Source organism: Anas acuta, chromosome 1 (assembly GCF_963932015.1).
Source record: "Anas acuta chromosome 1, bAnaAcu1.1, whole genome shotgun sequence".
Classification (NCBI taxonomy): domain Eukaryota; kingdom Metazoa; phylum Chordata; class Aves; order Anseriformes; family Anatidae; genus Anas; species Anas acuta.
Window position 1 is genome coordinate 63,331,966 of NC_088979.1, and position 23,292 is coordinate 63,355,257.

General features: G+C 46.2%; 1 protein-coding gene and 1 long non-coding RNA gene across 7 annotated transcripts in view; one reads left to right on the top strand and one right to left on the bottom strand.

Annotated features, from left to right (window-relative positions):
• LIMS1 (LIM zinc finger domain containing 1) overlaps positions 1–23,292 on the bottom strand; it is a 63,982-nt gene extending 40,690 nt beyond the window's left edge. The window contains exons 1-2 of one of the 6 annotated variants that reach the window (XM_068679435.1): positions 23,155–23,192; positions 166–244 (exon numbers count right to left, since the gene is read on the bottom strand). Coding sequence is in view for 1 of the 6 variants with exons in the window: in XM_068679417.1 (XP_068535518.1) it covers positions 23,155–23,189 (35 nt within the window). In the remaining 5 variants the exon portion in view is untranslated. Of the gene's footprint in view, positions 1–165; positions 245–5,995; positions 6,123–12,799; positions 12,929–21,810; positions 22,036–22,583; positions 22,869–23,154 lie in introns of those variants that run through there. The other 5 variants (XM_068679417.1, XM_068679426.1, XM_068679444.1 and 2 more) reach the window with 5 other exon arrangements.
• LOC137855384 (uncharacterized) lies at positions 25–4,447 on the top strand. The gene is made up of 3 exons (XR_011095691.1): positions 25–227; positions 1,799–1,891; positions 3,597–4,447. It is a non-coding gene; the product is annotated as an uncharacterized lncRNA (long non-coding RNA).

The window sequence follows — 23,292 nt, forward strand, 5'->3', positions numbered from 1 at the left end:
GTAACCCTTTTCTCTGGACAAATTAACAATGTAAGTTATCTTTCCAAGCTGCTGTTTCCTATAACACCGCATAGTGCTTCCTCATTTGAACTCCTTATCTCTTCCTGTGAAGTCCCGCCAGCACAGAAACAGCGGTGAAGTCGTATTTATCACCAGACAGTTTACCAGACTAGGAGAAAGAATGCACCGCAGCTTTGTCTCTCAAAAGCAGCATGGCAAATGTCAAGGTAAGTGCAGTTTGTTCCTGAGGATACAAAAAAAAAATAAAAAATCACAATAAAGCAGTTGCAGCGCGGAATGAAAGAGAGGCCACTTGCTATTCCAGTGCGTGTTATTTCATATATTGCTCGTACGCCAGCAGGCCCACTTGCAAAGGAAACCAAGGACAGTTGGTTGATTCATGGTGACTGTAAAAGCTGCATGACTGCATGGAAAATGCCAATAAGCATCTGTTAAAAGGGAACTAGGAAAACGCGCGTTAACTTTTAAATTAACACTTTTTTAAAAAAGAAACAAGCCTGAGTCACTTATTAAGGAATTTGGCCTGGGTAAACACGATTTTTCAGCTTTGTTTACTTCAGGGTAGGTGGTCCTATTGTATAACCAAGCCAAAACGTTGTGCTAAAAGAAAACTTGCAAACGACTTTACAGCAGGGAGCAGGATGAGGCCAGCCCTTGCTAACGTGCACTGCCCTGTCTCTGCGGTCTCTGCTTGCACAGACCAGGCATATAATGGGGAAGTGCAGCACGGAGCCACTGCAACCACCCCAGACGACCTCACGAGGTTGTGGCACTGAGCTTCCAGCACGAGCAGAAGACGGGGTGGCAGCCCCTAAGGGAGAGGAGTGGGGCTGAGCATGGGCTAGGCCTGGAATTAGGCTGGTGTTGTAAAGCAAAGGTTGCTGATGGGAGGGAATTGCTTCAGTCCCACATTTCCCATAGGATTTCCCTTTGCTCTTTGAAGCAGAGCAGCAGCAGGTCCTCACAGCAGCTCCCCGCTAAGCTCTCGGAGGTGCTGGCATTGCCAGGGGCTGGTGGAGAAGGCAGGCAGACGCACCCTGCAGCTGCCAGCCCTGCCACCCCGAGGGGTCACTGCTCACAGAGCAAAGCAGAAGGAAGCACTTACTCATGTCTCAGCTGTTGCAGTCAGACATGAGATGACTGGGCTGGTCTAGGAGCTCACCACCACTGAAAAGGCAAAGTCTGGTTCCTTTTCTTAGGTTCCCCTGCTCTTCCTCCCGCAACCACCACGCTCCTTCCTCACCTCCAGCCCCAGCTGCAGGGAGCAGTGCCCTCCTTCGGGCCATCTCTTGCTCTCACCAGAGCTCTCCCCGAGCTGATGCAACCCACCAGAAGATGACCTTTTTATGGGGGCATCTCCCCTGAGGTGGAGCGGTGACCCCATCCCTGCACCCCGCAGAGCTCCCCGCAGATGGAGCTGGAGAGCTGCGCACCGCTGCGGGCTGCACTCCTCTTCCTCCTCCTCAGCCCTGCCCTGCTTGCTGCTCCCCCATCACATCATGACGCCGAGCAAGTATTTCGTGTCAGGAGCTGTCAAAAGCTTCCTCTTCTCTAACATGGATAGGAATAACAGGAGAGAAGCTTGACCTTTCCACCGGTGTATTCCTGGAAGATGTGAAAGCTGCATTTCCCCCATTGAGCCCGGCAGTGAAACCACAGAATTTGCCCCAAAGCTAATGCAGTTTTGAATCCCTGAAGGCATTAATGTTCACCTAGCTGCCTACTTTGAATCTGCCCGCGGTCCTGCTTACTGTTACAATTCCCTTATAACGCCCAGGACTGCATCAACCAGACCCTGAAGAGCCAGAATCCTTGTGGCCAGAAAGGCAAGAGATCCTCACCGTCATTTGTACCTCCTGCCTCCTTCTCGGTATGTGATGGTGGAAACCAAACAGCGGGGCTACAGCTGCCCAGCATGGCTGGATCGCTCCTCGTGGCCAGATCCTGACATTCGGGGAGGCACACGTGTGCAGGCAGCAGGGCTGTGAGGGCAAGGTCCCACTTCTCCTCTGACTGCACCTCCCTGCCTGGCCACACCATCTCCTTTCTGGAGGACGAGCACACAGGAGGAGGCGACGCTGTTCGGTGAGAAGAGGGACTCTAGCTCCCGGGTAGGGCTATCACGTTTCTCCTAATTCGCTCACGGAGACTGCAGACACATTAACTCACAACCAAAATAGATCTGCCATTCGTGGAAGCAATCCTATTCCCATGTTTCAGGAAAGCAGAGTGCACCAACTAGTGGATGCTGTGCTCTCTCTGGTCTTTTCCAAGTGCTTTTTAGGCTTTAACAAGGCCTCTCTGTTGTCCTCCTCTGGCAGGCCTGCTCTCAGGCTGTCTCAGTAATGAATACTCAGCCCTCTCAAACAAATCTAGGTCGGCCACCCTTTGTTTTTTGCATACAACATTTCCAAAAGACGATCTGCTTTTCAGTGCAAGCACATCATAATGCTAGGTCCTTTCAATACACCCTCCAGATCCCCTTTTTAGCATGCCACGGCCATTTGAATTCTCCTTCACAAGTGCTTCTCTTACCACTTCTCTTTGTGACACTTCAGCCTCTTCCTTGTGGAGCTCTCTCCAGCCTGCCACGACCACTCTGAATGCCTCTCCTGTGCCCCCTGAGGCTGCTGCAACCCCTCCTAGGTAAAGGGCACCTGTAGACTTCACAAGCTGTGTCCGGGTCACTGATCGAGTTATTGAATGCCAGTGGGAAATATTTTGGCTATGGAACTATAGCCATAGCCATGCACTGCCATAGCCATATATTGCTAGGGATCAAAGTTAGGCTTACTGGTCTTAAATCCTCCAGCAGTCTGTTTTTGCCACCTTTTTCAGATATAAATCGTGCATTCACTCTTCTGCTAGCCCTCTGGGGCCTTTTATATAGGCTCTCAAAAAGCATCACTAACAAGCATTACTGTGGTCTCTGTACTACTGCTGGCACCACAGGCACATGATTAAGCCAAAATATTACAGAAATTGTATCACACTGACATTAATGTTGAGAAAAGCATTCTTCCTGACCATTACTGCTGCACATTGCTATTATCTTTAAGGATTAAATGGTAACAGTGACAGCCAGGGGAAAATAAACAAAATTCAGTGCAAAAGGAAAGGCTATGTCTGTGGAATGGTATGGAGAGAGCAGAAGATAAATCCCCTTTAGGAACTTATTTACACATTTCATACTGCTCCTAGCTGCACTCACTGCCAGCTGTGTGAAGCTGGAAGAAGGCTGCACAACCAGCATCATGCTGTGAAACTGAAGCCCATGATGGAGAATGTCATTTATGGGCTCCCCTGTCCCCATCGAGACTTGGAAGAAGAAATGAGATAGTGCTGAATCCATGGCTCTTGCAGAACATCCAGCAGTAATACTCTGCCTAACACTATCCTTAACCACTTTCCTCCCAAGCTCTCTGGCCCCAGAGCTTGGAAGTTTCTCACATGGCACTGCAAGAGCTGTCCCATTATACTTTTGCAAAAAGGACAGCAGCTCGGCTGGTAAAGGCAGAGCATGGACACTACCAGGTGACATTTATTATTTATGTGAATCTCACTGCATCTAACAGGTTTCTTGCTGAAGCACCAGCCAAGACAACATCTCTCTGGACCTGACTACTCATCCTGGGCTGCACTACAGAACACAAAAGAGAGCTAGGGCATGAATGCCTGCCTGGCAAAACAGCAACAAGCCAGAAAACTTACTGACTGCAAAGCCTGGATTTCGTTCAAGAAGGATTTGCTCGATAACTGGATTAAGAAACTGCACAGAATTATGGCGTAATTCAGATATCTGTGGCAATCCTACTTGCAGATGTGAACTTCTCAGTTACTGATTGACTGCGCCATAAAAAATCATTAAAAAGGTTTACGTTTAACAAGACTAGAAGAATAAATTTAGGCAGCAGAAATGGGAAAAACAAGTTATTACAAATCAGACCAGTGAAGATGAACTCAGCTTAATTGTTTGGAGGGGAAAATACAGTGAGTCACCCTTTAAAATTTCAAGCGTTCCCAACACAACCTCTGACAAGACTGTAAATTACTTTAAAGATTCAGAAAGAGACTGTAGGCTCTCTGATTCAGATGACCTACCTACAAATAACTTTTTTGACTGTTGAACATCATTCACATTATTACCCGGGTTTTGATTTTTGAATAAATGTGTCAACATCAAACTTCCTTGAAGCTTTTTATTACCTGCTGTTTAGAGTATTTGCATACTAGCAACAGAAATCATTACTATGTGTGTAACAAAAGATTTCTGTGCTCATCCTTCTGCCTTACCCACCACGCTGCTTTCCTCTCTTGCCCTTTTCCCATCCTATTGAGGGAGATGAGAAACTGAAGAGTGCAAAGATGTGTAAAGATATATCTTCTCCAGACTTTCTAATCGACTGGAAATGCACACAACATGCTTTCTGTCACAGCAGACTGAAAATTGTCTTTTCACAGGCTGGCCCATTCCAATCCACATGTCTATGTTGTATGTTAGGGCTTTAATGCTCAGGAACTCCTCCACCCCTTCAGGCCAGCAGCATTAGGGTCCTACATCTGCAGAAATCATACCAGAACCTTGGCCAGCTTCATTACCCAAGATTTGCAGTCCCTGCCCAGAATCCTCCTCCCCTCACCTAGAAGCTTATCCAGGGACTTATTTTCTGGATCAGTGCTTTTATAGCAGTACAGTTGGAAGGTGCAGGGTTACATACCATAACAAAGAGGCAGGATTGTGTGTTGAATGTTTAAGCTGGTAAGAAGCAAAAAGGTATTCTTCAGAAGACAAAAACAAACAAAAAAAAATCCATAATCATTCACAGTTAAAGTCTTATTTTAAAGCTCTGACAATTAATTCTGCTTTATGTGACAACAGCTATGCACAAACTTTCTAAGCTGCTGCTATCATCTGATTCTTTTTTCCCCTGAAAAATGGGGACACCTTACTGCAAAGCAGGGCAGTCATAGTTACAGGATGAGCTGAGGTACTACTCCATCCTGCTGGCTGTAACAAAGCACAGTGCCTTTTTTTTCACCTGTGGAATTTTAAATGCACTGTAACCCTAGAATTGTATTCCTCTGGCAGTATTTTTTTTCTTATTTTAGGTAGGAAGGGGGGTGTCAAGGCAGACACATTCTCCAGATGACTGATGTCTTTACATACCACAGTCCTCCGCTGCCTGCTTCCCTCTGCTATGTACAGACCTGACTCTTGTGTTTGAGCATCTCATGGTCCCTAAATTATTTTCCCTCAAGCACTCCTGCAAACTTAGGAACTGCTACGCAGCTCAGCTTGTAGCCTGGGAATTTAAGGCAGGGGCAGCATCACTTATCATGGGTCAAAAAGGAGAGGGTGCAGGGCAGGGCTCTGAGCTTGCATACTCACTTCAGGCCACCTGGAGCATGGAAGCACACTCCAGCAGGAGTTAAAAAGGGAAAAAAAAATATCACAACAGTTTAACTCCAGCAAGAGGGAAGGGTTTCAGGGCTTGAACTCCTGCGCAAAGCATTCATTAGTGGTAAGCTCCAACCTCAGCTGCCAGCAGGGCTAGCATTCAAAAACCCTCTCTCAAAGCACCGGGTGGAGACACAACTGGGCAGGGGACATCCGGCGGCACACTCATTTCTTACACCACTGCAAGCTATTTTTTTTTATTTTTGTCTTTGAGAGGGGCGGGGAAGTGTTTTTCAAAGAGCGAAGGAGCAGCCGGAGGAATCCGGGCCCGGAGGCGCGGCCGGGCCGGGAGGGGCTGACGGGTCCCGCCCGAGCCCGCCCGCCGGGCCCGCGCTCCGGGAGCCCGCGCTGCTGCCGCCGCCCGCCCGCCCCGGGGGCTCCGCGTCCTTTCCGCGGTGCTGGGCCGCAGCCCCTCCGCCTCCATCCCTTCCAGCAGCGCCCCTGGGCCCGGCGCGGCACCCCGTCACCACCAGCCTCCCTTCAAGATAAATTAATAAATAAACAGACCACACTCACGTGAATGCACTGAAATTTAACTGCTCCCAACACGTTTTTGCGTTTAGCCCGGCCCGTGCACTTAGGACACGTCTTCCGCTGGAGAAGGGGTGGTATTCAGAGGAATTACTTGTGGGATTAGTTTTGTTACATAGCGTCTGCAAGCTGGGGCAAGGCTGTATTTGCAGAAGGCTGAATTTAGCAGAGACATCATGAAGTGGCAAATAAAGGGAAGAAAAAAAAAAGGAAAAAAAAAACAAAAAAACAAAAAACTTACCACCTGGCTACAGCAGTGGTCTCCAAACTATTTTGATCACATACCCCCTATCAATAAAAACACTAAGCACACGCCCCCAATTTATGTTTATTTATTTATAAATCATGTACATATCCTACTGAAGGTTTAATATTCCCATACCTCAATGCACTGTCATGTATCCAGCTTTGGAGACCTCTGTGCTAGATATAACATGAGGACAGTGGCTGCTGTGTGACAGAAGCAGGACGCCTACAGACAATGAGCAGACGACTGCTGAAACCCAATCGCTTCAATCTGAGGCCAGCAGACATGATTTACAGACAAATTACACAAGAGACAGGAAATGAAAACTAGAGTGGGGGAATGGAAGGTCATATATTTACGTGCCCCTTATTCCCCCCCTTCTCTTTCTCCTAGTCTTTCCCCAAATCCACTTCCACTGCCCCCAGGCAGCTCCTCCACAGCCTGTTTTCCTTCGTAGGGACTAAAATAAGGATCACCTCAAGTTTCACCTTTCTGCAGTTCTACGTCCTCAGGGCACCACCACAAGCACAAAAAGGTTGCTTGTGGGCTCTGCTGGGGGAAAGTTAATGACAAAAATTATGGGTAGATGAACAACCAGATGAACAGAGGAAGTGCATTTGCTCACACATGAAGACTGCGGTGGTTTATGAGCCATTTCAAATTGACTTGCATAAACTCTGACAGCTATCCTTGTTTAGATTTAAGGGAGATGATTTTTTGGGTTTAAAGATGATCCCATGCACAACTCGACACTAATTTAAGGAATATGGATACATCAGTCGTTATCTGCTCGCTGGTACCCGTCTCTGGCCCACCATTACAGGTTCTAATACCACTACTCTACTACCATAAAATATTCCAGTGCAACTTTCAGATAGCATGTATCTCAGGAAACAAAAAAAGAATAAAAAGAAATACAAGCAAAAGAAAGACAGCACAAGACCTCTTTGGACTAACAAACAGGGTGTGGTATTTCTCATATTTTTTTCCATTAAAAGTACTTTTAAGTGCCTCTCCAGACACACACCCTGCATGAAAGAATGTGAGAAAGTAGCATTCACAGGGACCTTAAAACCAATCTAAATATGGCTTTAATAATAAATCCCCTATGAAGTGCGTAATGTATATAGACGATCATGTTAAGATAAAGAATTACTGTCATGGTGTATCCTTAACAAGCAGTTAGAAACCAAGGTCTAAATTCAGGGCTAATCCACAGTCGGTTTTAGGTACATCATTTGTGCTTCCTCTGACAAGAGACATTCCAGCTTCTACTTCCATTTACTTTCACTGCCATAAAAAGAGACAGTCATGAAGTTCAGCTGCCTGTCAGGAGCTCAGAACAGCACATACATACTAACTTTTCTCTTCCCACAACTTAAGCTATGGTGTGAGGTCATTTGCCCAATTTTATTTGTGGGAAAATTTGTGAAAACAGAGAAAAGTAGCACTAGAACTCATCCTAGAATAATATGCTTATTTTTCCTTTAATTCAAGTTACGTGCTTATAATAATGAAAGGAATAAATGAAAAATGTGTAAGCATTTTTCTAGAAAGAAATGTGCTTTACCTGGGACTTCCATAAATACTCAAAACTTAAAATGAATCAATTTGAAAATACCACAACCGTACAGATCCAAAAGATCCCTGATGTACTCCTTTCAAAACAGCTATCACCAACCTAATCCGAACAAAAGACATCAGAATCCCCAGATGTTGTGTGGGACAAAAAGGAAACACTAGTTTTGTGCCTGAGGTATTCCAATGAAAGAAAGGAGTTCCAAAATTTATTTTCCTGCTTTCTAAGTAATACAGAGCTGCAAGGATGCCAAGTTATTTTGAACACACTGCATAACAAAATTCCACTGGGACAGCAAAAAAGCACCAGCTCACAGTATCTCTATTTCATTAACATTTCTAGATCATGACAATGTCAATAACATGCAACCACTGAACCCATATTTATGCATAAGGTGTTTCCCTTTTGGTAAGGTATAAAAAGAGTACTAAATTAATTTTTAAAAAGTTACTTTGCTTCTCTTGTGGATGTCTATTTCAGTAGCTATCATCTGCTACTGAAAAACGAGGCATCAGTCCAAAGTAAAGAGCAAGCCTAGGAAGAAAAAATAAAGTTTTTGAATAATACTCCACAATTTTTCCACTAGTTCTTTTGACAGAAAGAAAAAGAGGAAGAAAAGTATTTTCATCTGAAACCACACATGGAAAAATAATTTGGCTTGCCTCAACGTTAGGGGGAAAAAAGCTCAGAGGAAGTTTTTTTTTTTTTTTTTAAAGCACAAAAAATCCCAATGCAGCACCGGGCAGAGGAAGCTCAGCCGTGGGATCCCTCCAGCAGCATCTGCGGGCCCCAGTTTTGGTCCTATGTGCACAGGGGCAGCAGCAGCGGTCGTGCCTGGCTTGGTGGCTCCACAGGAGATCCCCCATGCTGCAGTTCATAACCTGCAGGCAGCGATAACCCAGAGAAAGGTGGAGGCACTTTGTCACTTTTCATTCTCACCTGACTGTGAACTTAGAAATGGGGAAGGAAAAGTGCCCTGCAATAGCTTGGAGTGCTACTGGAGGCCAGCCTGCTGCAACGAAACCCGCTACTTAATGCCACAGCGCCTGTTTTTGCTACAACCAGGGATTCAAGAGACATTTCAGATTAGTTTTTCTTTACGTAAGAGATTCAAAATACACTGGGCAGTGACAGAAACACAACAATCTTCCCCATCCTCAGTGCTCAAAACAAAAAGAATGGTGAAAAAGAATTAAGCAGAAGATGGGATGTCGCGCATCTCTCCTAATTTATTTCAGATCTCATCCTTCATGCCAGGCCTCTGGCTGCTCTTCTGAGCCATTTCAAATTACTTAAACTTCTTGCTGTCACTGCAGACAAAATGCTTCAAATGGGATTTGCGTGAGGGGGGGAGACAAAGACAATAATGAACAGGGACAGCTCTGGTAGAAAAAGCTGGTACAGCAAGAAGGGAGTTGAAACAGCTGAGGGTGGGAGGTAGGGAGGGGAAGGCAATAGCCAGCCACAGCTAATAAAGGGGAACAATGAATCCTTGAAAACACAACATCCCACCAAGTCCCAATATGTTCCAGATTTATTAGTGGTTAGCAGTGAATGCTTGGAAAGAAAGCACAGGATTCCCAGTAAATGGATTTAAGACAGATACAGCCAGAGGAGATGATATACACCAATGTCATGTGAAATACACTACATGAAATGGAAGCAAGACTAATGGGAACAACTACAAAAAGCCAGTTGGGGAAATACTGGCCAGTTGGGGAACTGCTGCTGGGATGAAGGAGAACAGCTTCACATGCACAATGTTCAGAGATGGGACTCCATGCTTTATATTCCTGGGATCACTATTTAAGTTTTTTAATCCAGGTTTAAATTGTCTTAAACTATCCTGTGCCTAAAACTTGAAATTACATATAATTTCTACAAAGAATGAACTCAAAGTGGCCCAAAGTTTCTTTAAATTCTGGTCTCTGCATGTCCCAACTTTCAGCCTATGTATGCAAGAAGATGTCAGTAGTAATAATAATAAGAAGAATAAAAATAAACAGAAAGCAGTCTTCAGTTTTAACCGTCAGTGCCAGGAACAATGGAGCAGCAATTAAATACTGGAAGCAAGAGGCAAAAGGGAAGAAAAAGAAATGAAAATAAAACTTTCCTTGTGGTCAGATAAGCCACAGGCTTTCCAGCTGAATTCCTTTCAGTTACAGAGACCTTCATTAATACATTATTTGTACTTGGATAAAGTACAATAGAAATGCATATTTTAAATAAAATCTTAGGGAATGCGTACAGGCCAGCCATGCCAAAAAGCACATACCTACCCAAAGGGAGGCGTGAATATCACCGCTGGGACTGCGTGAGGCTGCCTTCGCCCTCTGAATGGAAAGCCAGAGGAACGCGCTGCACTTCTTTATCCAGAGCAACATCCTCTACTTAAGGGGAAGAGGATGCTTTATAATCCGGCCAACACTAATACACGCTTTGAGTGCTCAAAGGCACCTGCCCAAATACAGAACCATCAGTCCAAGCAACCCTATAACTGAGGATATAAAAACCCAAAGGGTTTGAAAAGAGACACCACTAAGGAACAACCGAGACTCTTCTTTTCCCCCTCAGGCAGGAGACGGATGCCAATTCAAGAACATCTCATTGCTCTTGTTCTTATAAGCAAGACATTTGGCAAAGCAAAGGCTTCCTTTGTTTGCTGCTTGCGTTTGTTTGCTTTTAAGCTCTCTTTCCCAAACAGAAAAAAAAATAAAAAAAATAAAAAATCTGTATACCATTCCTGGCCCTGTTCTCTGACCTTCAGTAAGCTACATTATCCTTGAAATTGTGGTTTAGAGGCACAGTTTATGCGTAACCCATTTCACAACTTCTCCATATGGACCAAAATTGCTGCAGCAGTGTGATGCTGAATACAAGTTCAGTACAAACTCTCCTACCCAGACCACTTTTTTAAAAAATCAGTGACCTGTCCTGGATAGACTCTACTAATATGAAGTTATCATCCATCTTCCCACAGCTGGCATAAACTCCAGAAAAAAAAAACACAACCCTGTAGGCTCTGCCCAGTTCTACAGGGCAGTCACTAGCTCTGTGCCTGATCGTGTTTGTTCCACCAAGTAGCATCATACACGGGTGTAAACCCAGCCCTAACCTGCATATACCTTACACGTAACGTGTGTCCCCAAGCATCTCCTGCATTTTTTTTTTTCTTTTAGAAACTAGGATAGGAATTACGTAAATGAAATCTGCTGATACTTATGCCCGCCTGTACTCTTAAGGAAACACTTGAAATTTCAAGGCCACGTGCATCATACTCTAGAAATGTAAAAGTCTGGATCCCCAGCTGCATGACCCTTTGGAGTTCATCATTTTTATAACCCTCCCTCAGAAAATGATTTAGAAAATGGCTAAATCCTGAATTTCCACCCAATGTCTGACCAGTGATGCAAGTGAAACCAGGAGTAATGCACAGAATTGAAGCTGCTCACGACGTATTTTGGGAGACCTTCTCTCCTCCCCCTGCTGCTGTTTGATGCAGCAGGACCCAGGTGAGAGCACAGCCCAGGACTGACCAAGGCCCTTGGGTTCTCACACTGTCTCTCCCTCCAGCAGCTGGCTGTCACAGGGGTAGTCACAGAGGAGAAGGCAACAGGTAGCTCACAGTAACCTGATGTGGCGGTGCTCAGCGCTCAGCAGGCATCAGCAGCCTTATGTAAATGAATTAGGAACACAAACAGAACACAACCTGCGCAGACTAATGGATAAATCATTACAGTCGTACAGAATCAAATCAGGCTAATGAAGGACTGGGAGAAGATAGCGAATCATGTTTGTACCATTAAATCCTAATGTGCTGCTCTTAATGCCATTGGAAAAGTACTGTTATAATGCAAAGTAACACATGAAATGTAGAGCAAGCAGCCCAAATAAGCCAGGCACCTTAGAAACCAGCGACAGACATTAAAACTCTGAGTCTTATCTTCCTTTCTTCTCTGCACCGGTGTCCTGCCACAGATGCTGCAGAGCCCTGCACATGGGTGCGAGCAGAAGCCACGGCTCTGCCAGCCCTTGGTGCCTTTCGCCACGCGTGCTAACAGCGCTATGCTGCCTTAATTCCTCCCCAGCTTTTTCACGCCCCGCCGGGCGAGCCTGAAACCCGGCTGCCACCCAGGTGGCGGGCTCCTGAGCGAGCAGACCTGCATGGGCTCGCTTTTCACTGCCTGCGGATCCAGGGTTTCACCTCCTTCCTCACCCGTAAATCTGCATGACGGTTTGCCAAGCTATGCAAACTCATTTACGGTATTACGGCAAGAGGGTGTTGCCAGGATCTGTTGAAAAATGGCATGAGTGACGCTACAGGGGTCATATAATGCAACAATCCTTTTTTTAATTAAGATTTAGATGTTTGCATGAAAAAAGCTGAAACAGCTCCACTAATTATAGAGACAAAAATTAGAGTAGATGCACTTTGCCAGGCAAAAACGCCAAGCTACACATCCTCAACTGAAGGCATTTATCTATGGGCACAGAAATGAGCAAACATGCTGCACCCACTTATCTAACACGCAGCTGCTCTTCTTCAAATAAAAGAAAGAACAGATTAGGAAACTACCTTCTTGAGCTGTAACTGTTACAAGACCAACCTTACTGTACCACCCTGACAAAACTATCTCAAAAAATGGATAGTTTCCTATCTATACTTGACACACAGAAGCACAGTTTCAAAATTGACAATTATTTTCCACGTCTTAGTATGTATTTTTGTCTCATTTGGCCATTTATGGACCCCTACGTCTAAACAAGTGCCAGTGACTGGAGCAAAATTTCAGTTGCCTTCCACGGGAATGGGGAAGGCTTGCTGCCATCCACCAGCACAGAACCAGTTAACCGCTCCAGCACTTGCACGTGTTATCAGAAATGTTAAGCAACAAGTGTTCAAACATATGGCTTGAGGTATTTCTGCGTTCCTAACCACACGCAGAAGATAATCAAGTATTACCTTAAACTGGTGCAGGCTTCTCCACTTGTATGCACACAGTCCTGAGGAATTGCCACAAAGCTCCACTAATCTGTTTTCTCCAAAGTAAGCAACGCACCCCATTATCAAGGATTTTAAAGGAACTTCATTCTGAGGAAAGGAAAAAATCACCTGTGTTTCTGAAGGGTAATCATTTCAACTCTTATCATAGAAGTTGGCAAAAAGATGTATCAAAACAACCATTTTTGGAAAAACTTTCTTTTTGGGGGGGGGTATTTTCACAACTAGAAATTCAGATCGCATCTGGGCTAAAAAAAATCCTCTCCCTTTACTTAAAGGCTGTGAACACGACAACAGCAATAGCAAAAGGGATGACACAGTAAAAGCTTCGGGTGGACAAATCTATATCCATTCCCAACAAGCATAACCCAAATTTTCCAGATACAGGAGGAAGAGAGGACAAAACTGACATTCACAGAGATAAAAAGGGCAAAAAAAAAAAGGGGGGGGTGCAGAAGGAGAATATTCTTAAAACTTGTTCCTCGGGTATTTTCGTATCACTGTCACACAGCAAAAGAGAAGGAACCCCCACATTTTAAAATCCCTCCGCAAAAGCTGCTCTATTTAAAAAGATGCTAGATGCAGCTGGTGGTCCAGCTCATTTCTCTCTTCACATGCAAGTGCAGACAAACCCTTCTGAGCCACAATACTCCAATTTTTATTTTCAAAGGTGGACGCATTTCCTCCCTTGCAGAAATCAGTTCTGTGTTCTTAGAAAACACACCTATATTCCTGGAAAAAACGTGGGTCAATTTAGTCTTTACTGTCACTGGGTTCCTGGCCTCACCTTCCAAAAGATACAGCCAGAGGGACAATGCAGAAAGCAACTCTGCAAGCAGTAGCATGCTGGCCAGTTAGCTAGAGATGACCTCAGCTTGTTTTTTTAAAAGCTAATGAATAAGCTAACAATTTCTGACCTCAGCTGCAGTTTCCTCTCCTCTCCCCCCACATATATCGATCAGCGCAATTGGTTAATAGCGTGGCCGTAAGCTGGAGAGCAAGAACAAGCCGCTGTTGTGGTTCAGACTGATTAAGTATTGAAGATGTCCCCTGTAAAAACACACACTTGTTAGCACAGAAAATGCGTATTTACAGAAGCAAAGCAACTGGAGACGCCCGAGCCATTAGAAAATTGAACATCCTAGCGTGCCATGATAAGGTAATATTAGATAATGTGATATATAAGGAAAAGCAAAAAGCAGTGCTAATGAGAAGAGACAGCAAACATGGTACCACCACCCGGCAGGTTTCCCAGGGCGGCATCCATATCCACGTCACCTTGTCAGCCTCCCGACTGCTGCCTGGCATGTGGACGTCCCCAGAAGCTGTCACTGCTTCTCGCTGCCCCTCTGTCATTTATACAGAGGGAATGGTGCATGGCAGCGTGCCGAGCCCATCGGGATACGGCTGGTGGGAGGTTCTGAAGATCAGGGCTGAAATTGCTGTCACGTACTAAGAAACCCAGCTCAGAGGAGCAATGCCACGGGCTTCTGCTATGGTCCAAGCAAACTGCCCCACCAAGGGGCAGCTGCAAGGCTCCAATATAAAAAAAAAAGGGAAAATGCCAGCAGTGACGACCTGCAAAGGCAAGAGGCAGGATCAAAGTACCACTTACCAGAGCGCTTCTGATGCAGTACCACCATCTACCGAGGTTTTAAAATGCAAGTCATTCTTTTTGACACATTTCTGCTTCAGAAGAAAGGCTTCAGTAGAGGCAACCCGTCTTTATTTATATACCTGACTGGGCCATTACTAGAAGTATTTTGGAGACAACATCCTATTGCAACAGCTGCTTGTATACAGTAAGCAAAGTTATTTAAAATTATTCAATAACTCAATATATATATATTTTAAAATTATTCAATAATTTAGAGGAGAATCAATTAAAAAATCTACATTTTCTTCCTGCAACTTTTTACCTGTTTGGTTGGTTTAAATGCTTTGTGTACTAATAATCTATATATCTCATAGGAAAGCTAACACACTCCTCTTGGAGTCAGGGACACCAGGAGTGGCTGTAGGCGCTGTCCCTCAGGCGGCATGACGTGCCAGCCCCGTGCACTTGAACTCTGGACTCCAAGGAAATGAAAATTTAAACTCACAACTTGACCTGAGCGAACTCGGGAATTTAACTCAAGTGCTCTGCATGACTGGGACTATACAGTGTTCAGACTAAATAAATTAACCCAATTATTTTTACTTAGATACACTCTACTGTTTATGAATTTCCAAAACCAAAATATGTCCTTTTTGTAATTTTTTGATGTTTGCTTTAAGATAAGAATATTTGAGATGAATATTATGAGCTACTTGCCTTCCCTGTTTTCTACTAATATTATAAGGAAAAAGGCAAATGAAACAATCGTCTTCAGTCGATGCAATTATGTTAACATCCTTGCAACATTTCCACTCAAGCACTTAGGAAACATTCAGCATTACAGTCTGAACTGTGAGACACCAATGGCACAAATACTTTTGGTTTGTTGCACTTTAGATCCAGCACGAACTTTAGATGAACTTTAGATATTTCTGTGGTATGCAGAATATATTTTTAGCATGTCAAACTATGAATCCCCTTCCAGCTAATTCAGGTAGACTCTGTCTCTCCTCTACCCTCAAGGCCAACTACAAGAACATCATTATTTAAAGCATGTGCACAGGGTGTACAACGTAGTATTTCAAAGTCTGTTGGAAAATCTTGTGGTCTGGAACTACAGCCCTGATCATTTTACAAACACTTACACTAAAAGGGATTCACGCTGTGTTAGAAAATGTGCATTCAGGCGTTTCTCATTTTATTCTCCCCCTGCCATGGTGGGAAGAACTGGTAAGTATCCATAACGCAAACACCAAACAAGGGGCATTACTCAACACGAGAGAGAAAAATCCTCTGCTTGACCTGAGTACCACCACCATCAGCATCCTTCAAGCCTACCCGGGTGACACCAGAATACAATTTTCATCGGCGCGGGTGGCCTTCTTGGAGGACAGAGCAGATTTTGGGTGTCAGCCTCTTTTCTCAGGTGGCAAGCGACAGGACACGAGGAAATGATCTCAAGTTGCACCAGGGGAGCTTTAGATTGGATATTAGGCAGTATTTCTTCAGGAATTGGAGTTGGCTGCCCAGGGAGGAGATGGAGTCCCCATGCCTGGAGGCATTTAAGAGACGTGTGGATGTGGCACCAAGGGACATGGCTTAGTGATGGGACTTAGCAGGTCAAGTTGATGGTTGGACTTGGTGATCTTGAAGGCTTTTTTCAACCTAGATGATTCTATGATTTCCCAGCACCCAAATGATCGTTTACGATGGCAGCAGCAGCTCTGCTGGGAACGCTGTGGCTTACAACCCAGCATTTTCCCCATTATTTTGCTTCTGCAGAGTCCAGTGTTTATTTCTGTATGTGTGTGGAAAGCACAGTGCTGCATCTTTTTACCTGTGAGCTCGTGGGCTTAGCAGCAAGTCCATTTCTGCACAAGTCAAACCCCTGCACAGCTACTCAGCCATACATTATCAAAGTCTGTCAGGTAAAAATAACTACGTGAACTTTCCCTCAGATGACACAAAGTGCTTATTTCACTGTTCTGTCCTACCTTGAGAATACATTTGCGCTAAAACTTCTATAAAAAGACATCATTAGCAACCCTAAACTTCTTGAATGTCAATAGATTTAATGCAGCCCGGGCTTCCTGCTGGGAAAGAGAGCCACCGGGAATATTTTATCATTCCCCTGTTGCTTCCCCTGACGGCAAAGCTGTCCCGCAGATGTCCATGCTTTGGAGCTCGTCTCAGCCTGGCAAACCAGCAGCTCGGCACCAGCGTCCCAAGACATCAAGTTCCCAGCATGGCATCGGATGGTGTTAGGTGACACAATTTAATGGGGGATGATGCCGCGGGAGGTAGATGCCAGGGGGAAAAGAAAAGGGCTTTTCTCTTTGAAAAAGAGAAACCATAGCTGGTTAGAGATGACAACAGAGGGGGATTCATTACAGGGCTGCAAATCTGTGAGATTACCCCAGGGACTGTCTTGGTTCCAGGATTTCTTTTATAATTTTCTTTTCCTTTTTTTTTTTCCTTCTTTTTAATTTTTTTTCCCTTCTTTTTCTTTTTTAAATGAGAACCTGAAACAGTTCTTCAGTCTCTCAACGAACAGGAAATCAGCCAAAAGAACAAGCCCCACAGGCTCTGAGATTATTTTAAACAATTAACAATAAGCCACTATTCTTTGATACAGTTACAGAAATCTCACTGCTTTGATACACAATGGCAAACAAGCTCATTGAAGGGGCAAAAGGAGGTAGTTCTTTTTTCAGGAAGATAAGTACTTTTCTAAATAACACCTACCCCAAGGATCGTATTTATACAACCATTTCAACAAGCAAGTCCTTTTTAAGTCCATTATAATCCATTGAAAATAAAAGATGAAAGAAACCTACAGGAAAACACAGGGTATAATCAAAATACTTAATCGGTGAGAAGTTCCTTATCTGAACCATGAACTTGGTCATGCTGTGGTTTGTCCTGTTTTACCCCTCCGCCAGTGCTTGCCACATGGGTCACCAGCAGCATCCTCCATCACTGCTCTCCCATGCTCAGTGCAGTGACATTAAACATCTACGGGTGGAAATGTTCTTTATTCTTCTTATCCACCCCCCTCCAGAGTTAAACATTTGGCCTTGGCTTTGACTAAACAGATTTTTCTTTTTTTTTTTTTTAAACCAAGTCTCACGATCTCCATTTGACCCCGGTGGGAGGCAGGAGCTGAGAGCATGGTGCAAGGCGGCGAGACCCCGCCGCCCACTCGCAGCGCTGCAGGGGCCAAGCAAGGGTCAGCAGTGGCAGAGATGGGTGTAGTGGCTTTTTTTAAAAGCGGGAAAAAAAAAGGAAGGAAGTAATTAAAAGATTATTTATTTTTACAAACAGGAGAATAGCTACTGGAATATTCCTCCTCACACCTTTTTTTTTTTTTTGAAGTACACTTGGCAGACATCAAACAGATACAGATTTGGATGCAAGTGATATTAAACAACCTCTCTGACAGTTAACATTTTTGAGAAAAAATAGCAAATTCTCACTTTCTTTTAAGGTTTTACTTGTTTGTATGTTCCCTGAGTCACCAGCATATTTCCCTAGGCTTTTCTGACAGCAGTATCCATATCCTTGTAACCAAATAAGTATGGGAAACTCTGGGAACATCCAACTTTGTGCAAACACTTAAAGCTCAGAGACCCTAATACAAAACAAATACCTCTTTGCAACAAACATCTCCAGATGTTTTAACATATTCTTTTATATATATATGGAGATATATATAAGATGTGACTCAGGCATGGAAAGCCAAAAGAATGTTCTCATTTCCTGAGGCTGGCTAACAAAAAGGAAAAAATGTGAATGAAGGAACAAAGATTTCGGAAGTCAGCTTTTTCTTGGTAACAGCAGTTTTAAAATTATCCACTTCGATTCCTTCTTAATATAACCGGAGTATTGCCTCTCTCTTGCAACTGCATACACAGGAGAGAAGAAAACACCATTGTTTTCTGGGGTGTGTAACAGCGCTGCAGGCATGGCCCCCTTCAGAGACTGCTGCTCCATTTATTTCAATGGTTCCTCCAGGGCCTGAAAGCAGTGGGTGAAGAGACCCCCCTGGCACATTCAAACCTGAATTCAAACCAGATTGTGCTGAAGTCAGCCACGCTGACAAATGTTACATAGATTTAAACTGGTGTTGAGGCACCACTGTTCTCCATACCATGGTACAACCACAGGAGTGGTTTCCCTTGGGCAGGCCTCCTTGAACGACCCTGGTTAGTCCAACAGGGTGTGGAAGTGCCCCCTTTCCTGCTTTGAATCCACCACAGGTCCAGGCACCTACAAGCATTGCTCAGTCCTTCTGCAGGTCCCCAGCCGCTCCCCACAGGAGCCCCACCTTCAGCATTGCTCTTGAGGGCTGTGGCTACGTGGTCCAGACAAAGCACCTATCTCCCTTCCACCCCAATCATCACCACTGTTCACAAGATTGTGAGGAATCAACCCAGATCGAGCCAAACCTGGTTTCCAACCCATACATCTGCCCACCTATCTGCCCACCAGTTTCCAGCTGGGTCAGTTCCCCAGGCTCGATTAAAATCCCCCTCTGAGGGAGCAGGGCCCCGGCCTAGCCCTGGACGGTGCCCCCTGCTTTTGGGAGCCAGCCAGGCCCGGGGCTGGGAAGCCATTGCCACAGGGAGAGCCTCACCCCGCTCTCCAGTGGGGCCTGGCGAAAATAAGGGACTTAATCTAGCACACATGTCAGCCTCCCCGCTGGCAAAAGGCGGGCCTGCCCTGCTACCGACGCAGTTCGGAAGCGCATGGTTTTCATCTGGGAACCGAAATACGCTCCAGTTCGTGAGCGTTTCCTCACGACGGAGCGCTTCCCGATGCTGGAGGGTTTTGTGAGCGCAGGCTGCTTTGCTGATTCAGCCCTCAGCCTGCCGGGGCCGCATCCAGGCTCTGCCAAGCCACGCTTCTCCCTCCCAAGCCAGCAGCTGAGCGTGCCAGGGACGGGAGAGAAAGGACAGGAGGGGAAGGCTCCCTGCCCACCCATTCCTCAGCACCCTCACAGAGCCCCCTTTTCTCCTCAGAGCCATCTCCGAACCCATCTGTGTGTGCAGTCTTATCCCCTCACACCAACCCCACCGCTGCTGCGTGCCAGCACTATGTCTGGACCGGAGCCACCCTGCCATGTCGCTGCCTCACAAATACTTGCCAGCATTACCCTGCTGCTTCACTGTGGTCCTTCCCGGTGCCCCCCACCACAGTAAAACACCACATTAACATAGAAAACCCTTTTAATTCTAAGCTCAGCCGCTTCCCCTGACTGGCCAGGCCAGTCATCAAGTCATTACATGGTCTTAGTTTCCCCAGTTAGCCCCACCCATGACCTGAGTAATACTCCCCAAGATTTTAACTCAACGCTTCCCATCACTTTAGGTTTTGATCCACCAGAAGCCCATCCACCGGTGCACGCTTAGGTCTTCAAACTATTTAATGCAAGCAGGGATTGAGAAACACGACAAACGCAGAGCATAAAACCTCATCCTGGGTGATGACACTGTTCTTCATGCATCCTAGAGAAGTGCTCCAGACCATTTACACACTTCCCAGTGCAGGAGGAACGTGGTTTCAGGTAGAGACGAGGTCCATGTGGCTCGTAGACAGCTTGCCCCTAGACAGACCACCAGCTTCTGCCCCAGAGAATTCACCAACAGTCTCTATGCATTGAGACAAATCCATTAAACTGTCCCACATAAGGGGTTGTTGAGGCACATATAACCAGCCATGCAAATTACATTATCTTGACTTTCTTTTACCTGCTCACAAGAACTTAAGTAAGCATTTCCATAAAGATTTTGACACTTCGGGAATGGGAAGCGCTGAAGTAATTGCAAAGGAGTGGCCTAATTTGCAGAAAAGTATTTCCCCCAGGGCACAGTCTTCTGTTCTGCTTTCTCCAATTGTCAAGCTGAATTAGGACATTCCCATCCTTCTTTCACTCTTTTAAAGCATGTTTCCGCTTCAACACCAGCGCCTGTGCACAAGCCGTATCGGGGATGTGCTCTGTAGCACATCTCCACAATGACAAAAACAACAGAGCACATACATGTGCCCGATTCACGCTGTGGACGGCTTAGACAACGTACAACTTCAGCTGTCAAAACACAACTGTCGTTTCGATTTTCCTCATCATCAGCACCTGCCATCATGGAAAGACCTTACGTAAGTGATTTTCCCACCAACTGTCAGGCTGCTTTGAGCACAGATAATAGTTAAAGCGTCCCCACCCCGGAACGCAGTAAGAGACTGCATCAAACGACACAGCAAAAAACCTTTCAACTTGGATTTGGGACGAACAAAATACAGATGAATCGGGATGTCTAGCCCAACACAGTACAAAACCACAATTGCAAGAGCGGAATAGCCTGCCTTAAGTGCTTTGATAATAAATATTTTATTGTAACTTGAAAAAGAATTTGTTAACTATGCAAGTGATGATGCTCCGTGCATTATGGGCCATTAAATGGTTCCCCTGCAGAAGCCATCCAGAGCCAGTTCTAAGAAAAAGACTGCTGTGATTTAACTCCAGGATCACCTACAGCTTCTTGTTTGTCTTATCAATGCCTTCCAAAGACAGTAGCACTAGGAAGTGCCCACAGTTTTCAGCTTCACGCGAACAAGAGCTGTAAATCCAATGAGTGTACACTAATTTCTCAAACACAAGTATTCTGTAAATAAAGAGGAGCTTGCTTTGTTCAGTATTTGACTGCACACTGGCCTAGATTTATTACCCCAAAAGAAAAACTTAGTTTTCATTAGGAAACTACAAATGTTTAAGATAATAAAAGCTCTGAGCTGCAAGCTAATATTTTTCTCTGAATCCCGTAAGAAACTTATTCCAACAATAACACGTCAAGATGAATTCAACACAACCAGCTGGAAAAGCTGCCCACAAAACTCAGCCTGTGGTCCCCCTCCTGTGCCCCCGCCAAAAAAAAAAGCCCTACAACTCATGCACTCTCGATCCAAGCATCACACTTCTTACATCTTACATTCATATGTTGGATGCTGGGTGCATTTTTGATTGAATCTATAACATTTATAACAACTATGAAGCAAGCGTGCGTTATAGCAAGTATCTCTCAGCACCAGGATGCACACTCAGCAATCCGGAGTGACAAACTGCTGCCCAGCATCATCCCAACTGCACGTCCCACACCACCCAAAAAAACCCCTCTCCCCTGTGGAAGACCTTCTTCCTCTGTTTGACACTGTGGTCCCACAGCAGTGCCCTGGGGTTACAGGCATTCAGGTTATAGCCTGCAGGCTCCTCGCATTGCAAAAACAAAAGCAGTGACAGCAACTGGAGCTCAAAAAGCATCCATAAAGCGGAAAAGATATATCAAGTTAGAAAGAACAGAATTTCAGAGAACATACTGACCAGATGTCTGCTCCACCTCCGTACACAGGTCTGGAGGGAAACCTCAAGTCATTCTTTCCCTTTTTGGTTCTCTTCCGCTGATTCAAACAGGAATTCAAATGCACTGATTTTGAATCCCCTCCCCTCAGAACTCACAATACATTTCACGTGGACCTTGGCGTTAGTTTTACACTGAACCTAGCACAGCTGCATGACCCGAAGGCAGCTCCACAGCCTCGCGCCCCTGATGACCAGCACCTTCTACCACCCAGAGTCTTCACCTCCTTCCACCCCTTGGTCCTTCCTATGACAACATGACCAAAATAATACACGGAGAAGAGAGGCGCAGGAGGAACCACGCTTGTTTTGTGCTGCAGAAACTTCCTCCCCGTGCAGCCAGGAGGGAGGTGGGCTCCCCGCCGGCACGCTCTGCCTGCTTCACCGCGGCAAGTTTCTACACGCGGAGGCCCCGGCCTGACGTTGTCCCAAAATTTTTGGCGGTGCCAGGGGTGTAGCTGAGCTCACGCCCTGGGGAGCGTGTAGCAGCAGTGCCACCGGCCCGACACCGATAGCTTCAGTGAAGCAGGCGATGGCTGCGCTCACCTGGAGAGGCGAAGCACCTGTGCGGGGCTGGATGCCCGCAGCACGGCTGCTGTCACCTGGGCTGCTCCCAGGAACAGGGGAATAACACAGAGAGCATAAAGAAGCCCAGATGGGCAGCTCCGGCACCCCAATAAGAAAGCTAAGCGTGTGAAATAAAAGCAGTGAGCCCTGTAAGCACGGAGCCACCTTACCTTTAACAAGCGTGCAGGGCAGCGAGGCTCAGACCTGGGGGCTCGCCCCCAGCCCCACGCCACGTGGCGGGGACGCGGGGTGCCACGGCTGCACCCCGGGGCTCGCTGCTGCTGCTGCTGGTGGTCCCCGAGGAGCAAGAGGGCTCGGGAAGGGGCACAAAAAAGGACGAGGCAGGCTCAGGTCGTCCCGGAGCGGCTCCTGCTTCCCCTTCCCCCGGCCCCAGCCTGCCCCGTGCCCGTGCAGCCCTCGCCGAGGGCTGTGATTCGGGCTGGCTCTTCCCGAGAAACGTTTACAATGGGCGAGGCTCCGAAGCGCCGGGCAATTAACAGAGCAGACTTTGCTTCCCCTACCCCATTCCCAGTAACCTTTTTCCCTGCAGGTAATGCTCCCCAAGGACTCTCCAAGCTTTCCCTCCACGTCCCCCCCCCCCCACCTCCCTCCCCGCCGCCCGGTAAGCGCGGGGCAGGCACCAACCCACACCAAACACCCACAGGCTCCTCGGCATCGCCTCCCGGGGCGGAATCTCCCGTCTCCAAGCCCTCGCAGCCCCCGGCCGCCATCTCCTCCTACCTGTTGGTCATCCCCGCCGCCGCCACCCCCAGCATCCCGCTGTAATGGCGCTGGGCGCCCGCCGCCCCCCCGCAGCCCCGCGCCGCCGCCGTTGCCGCCGCCGGGGGGCGCCCGTGGCCCGCACCGCCCCCGGCCCCG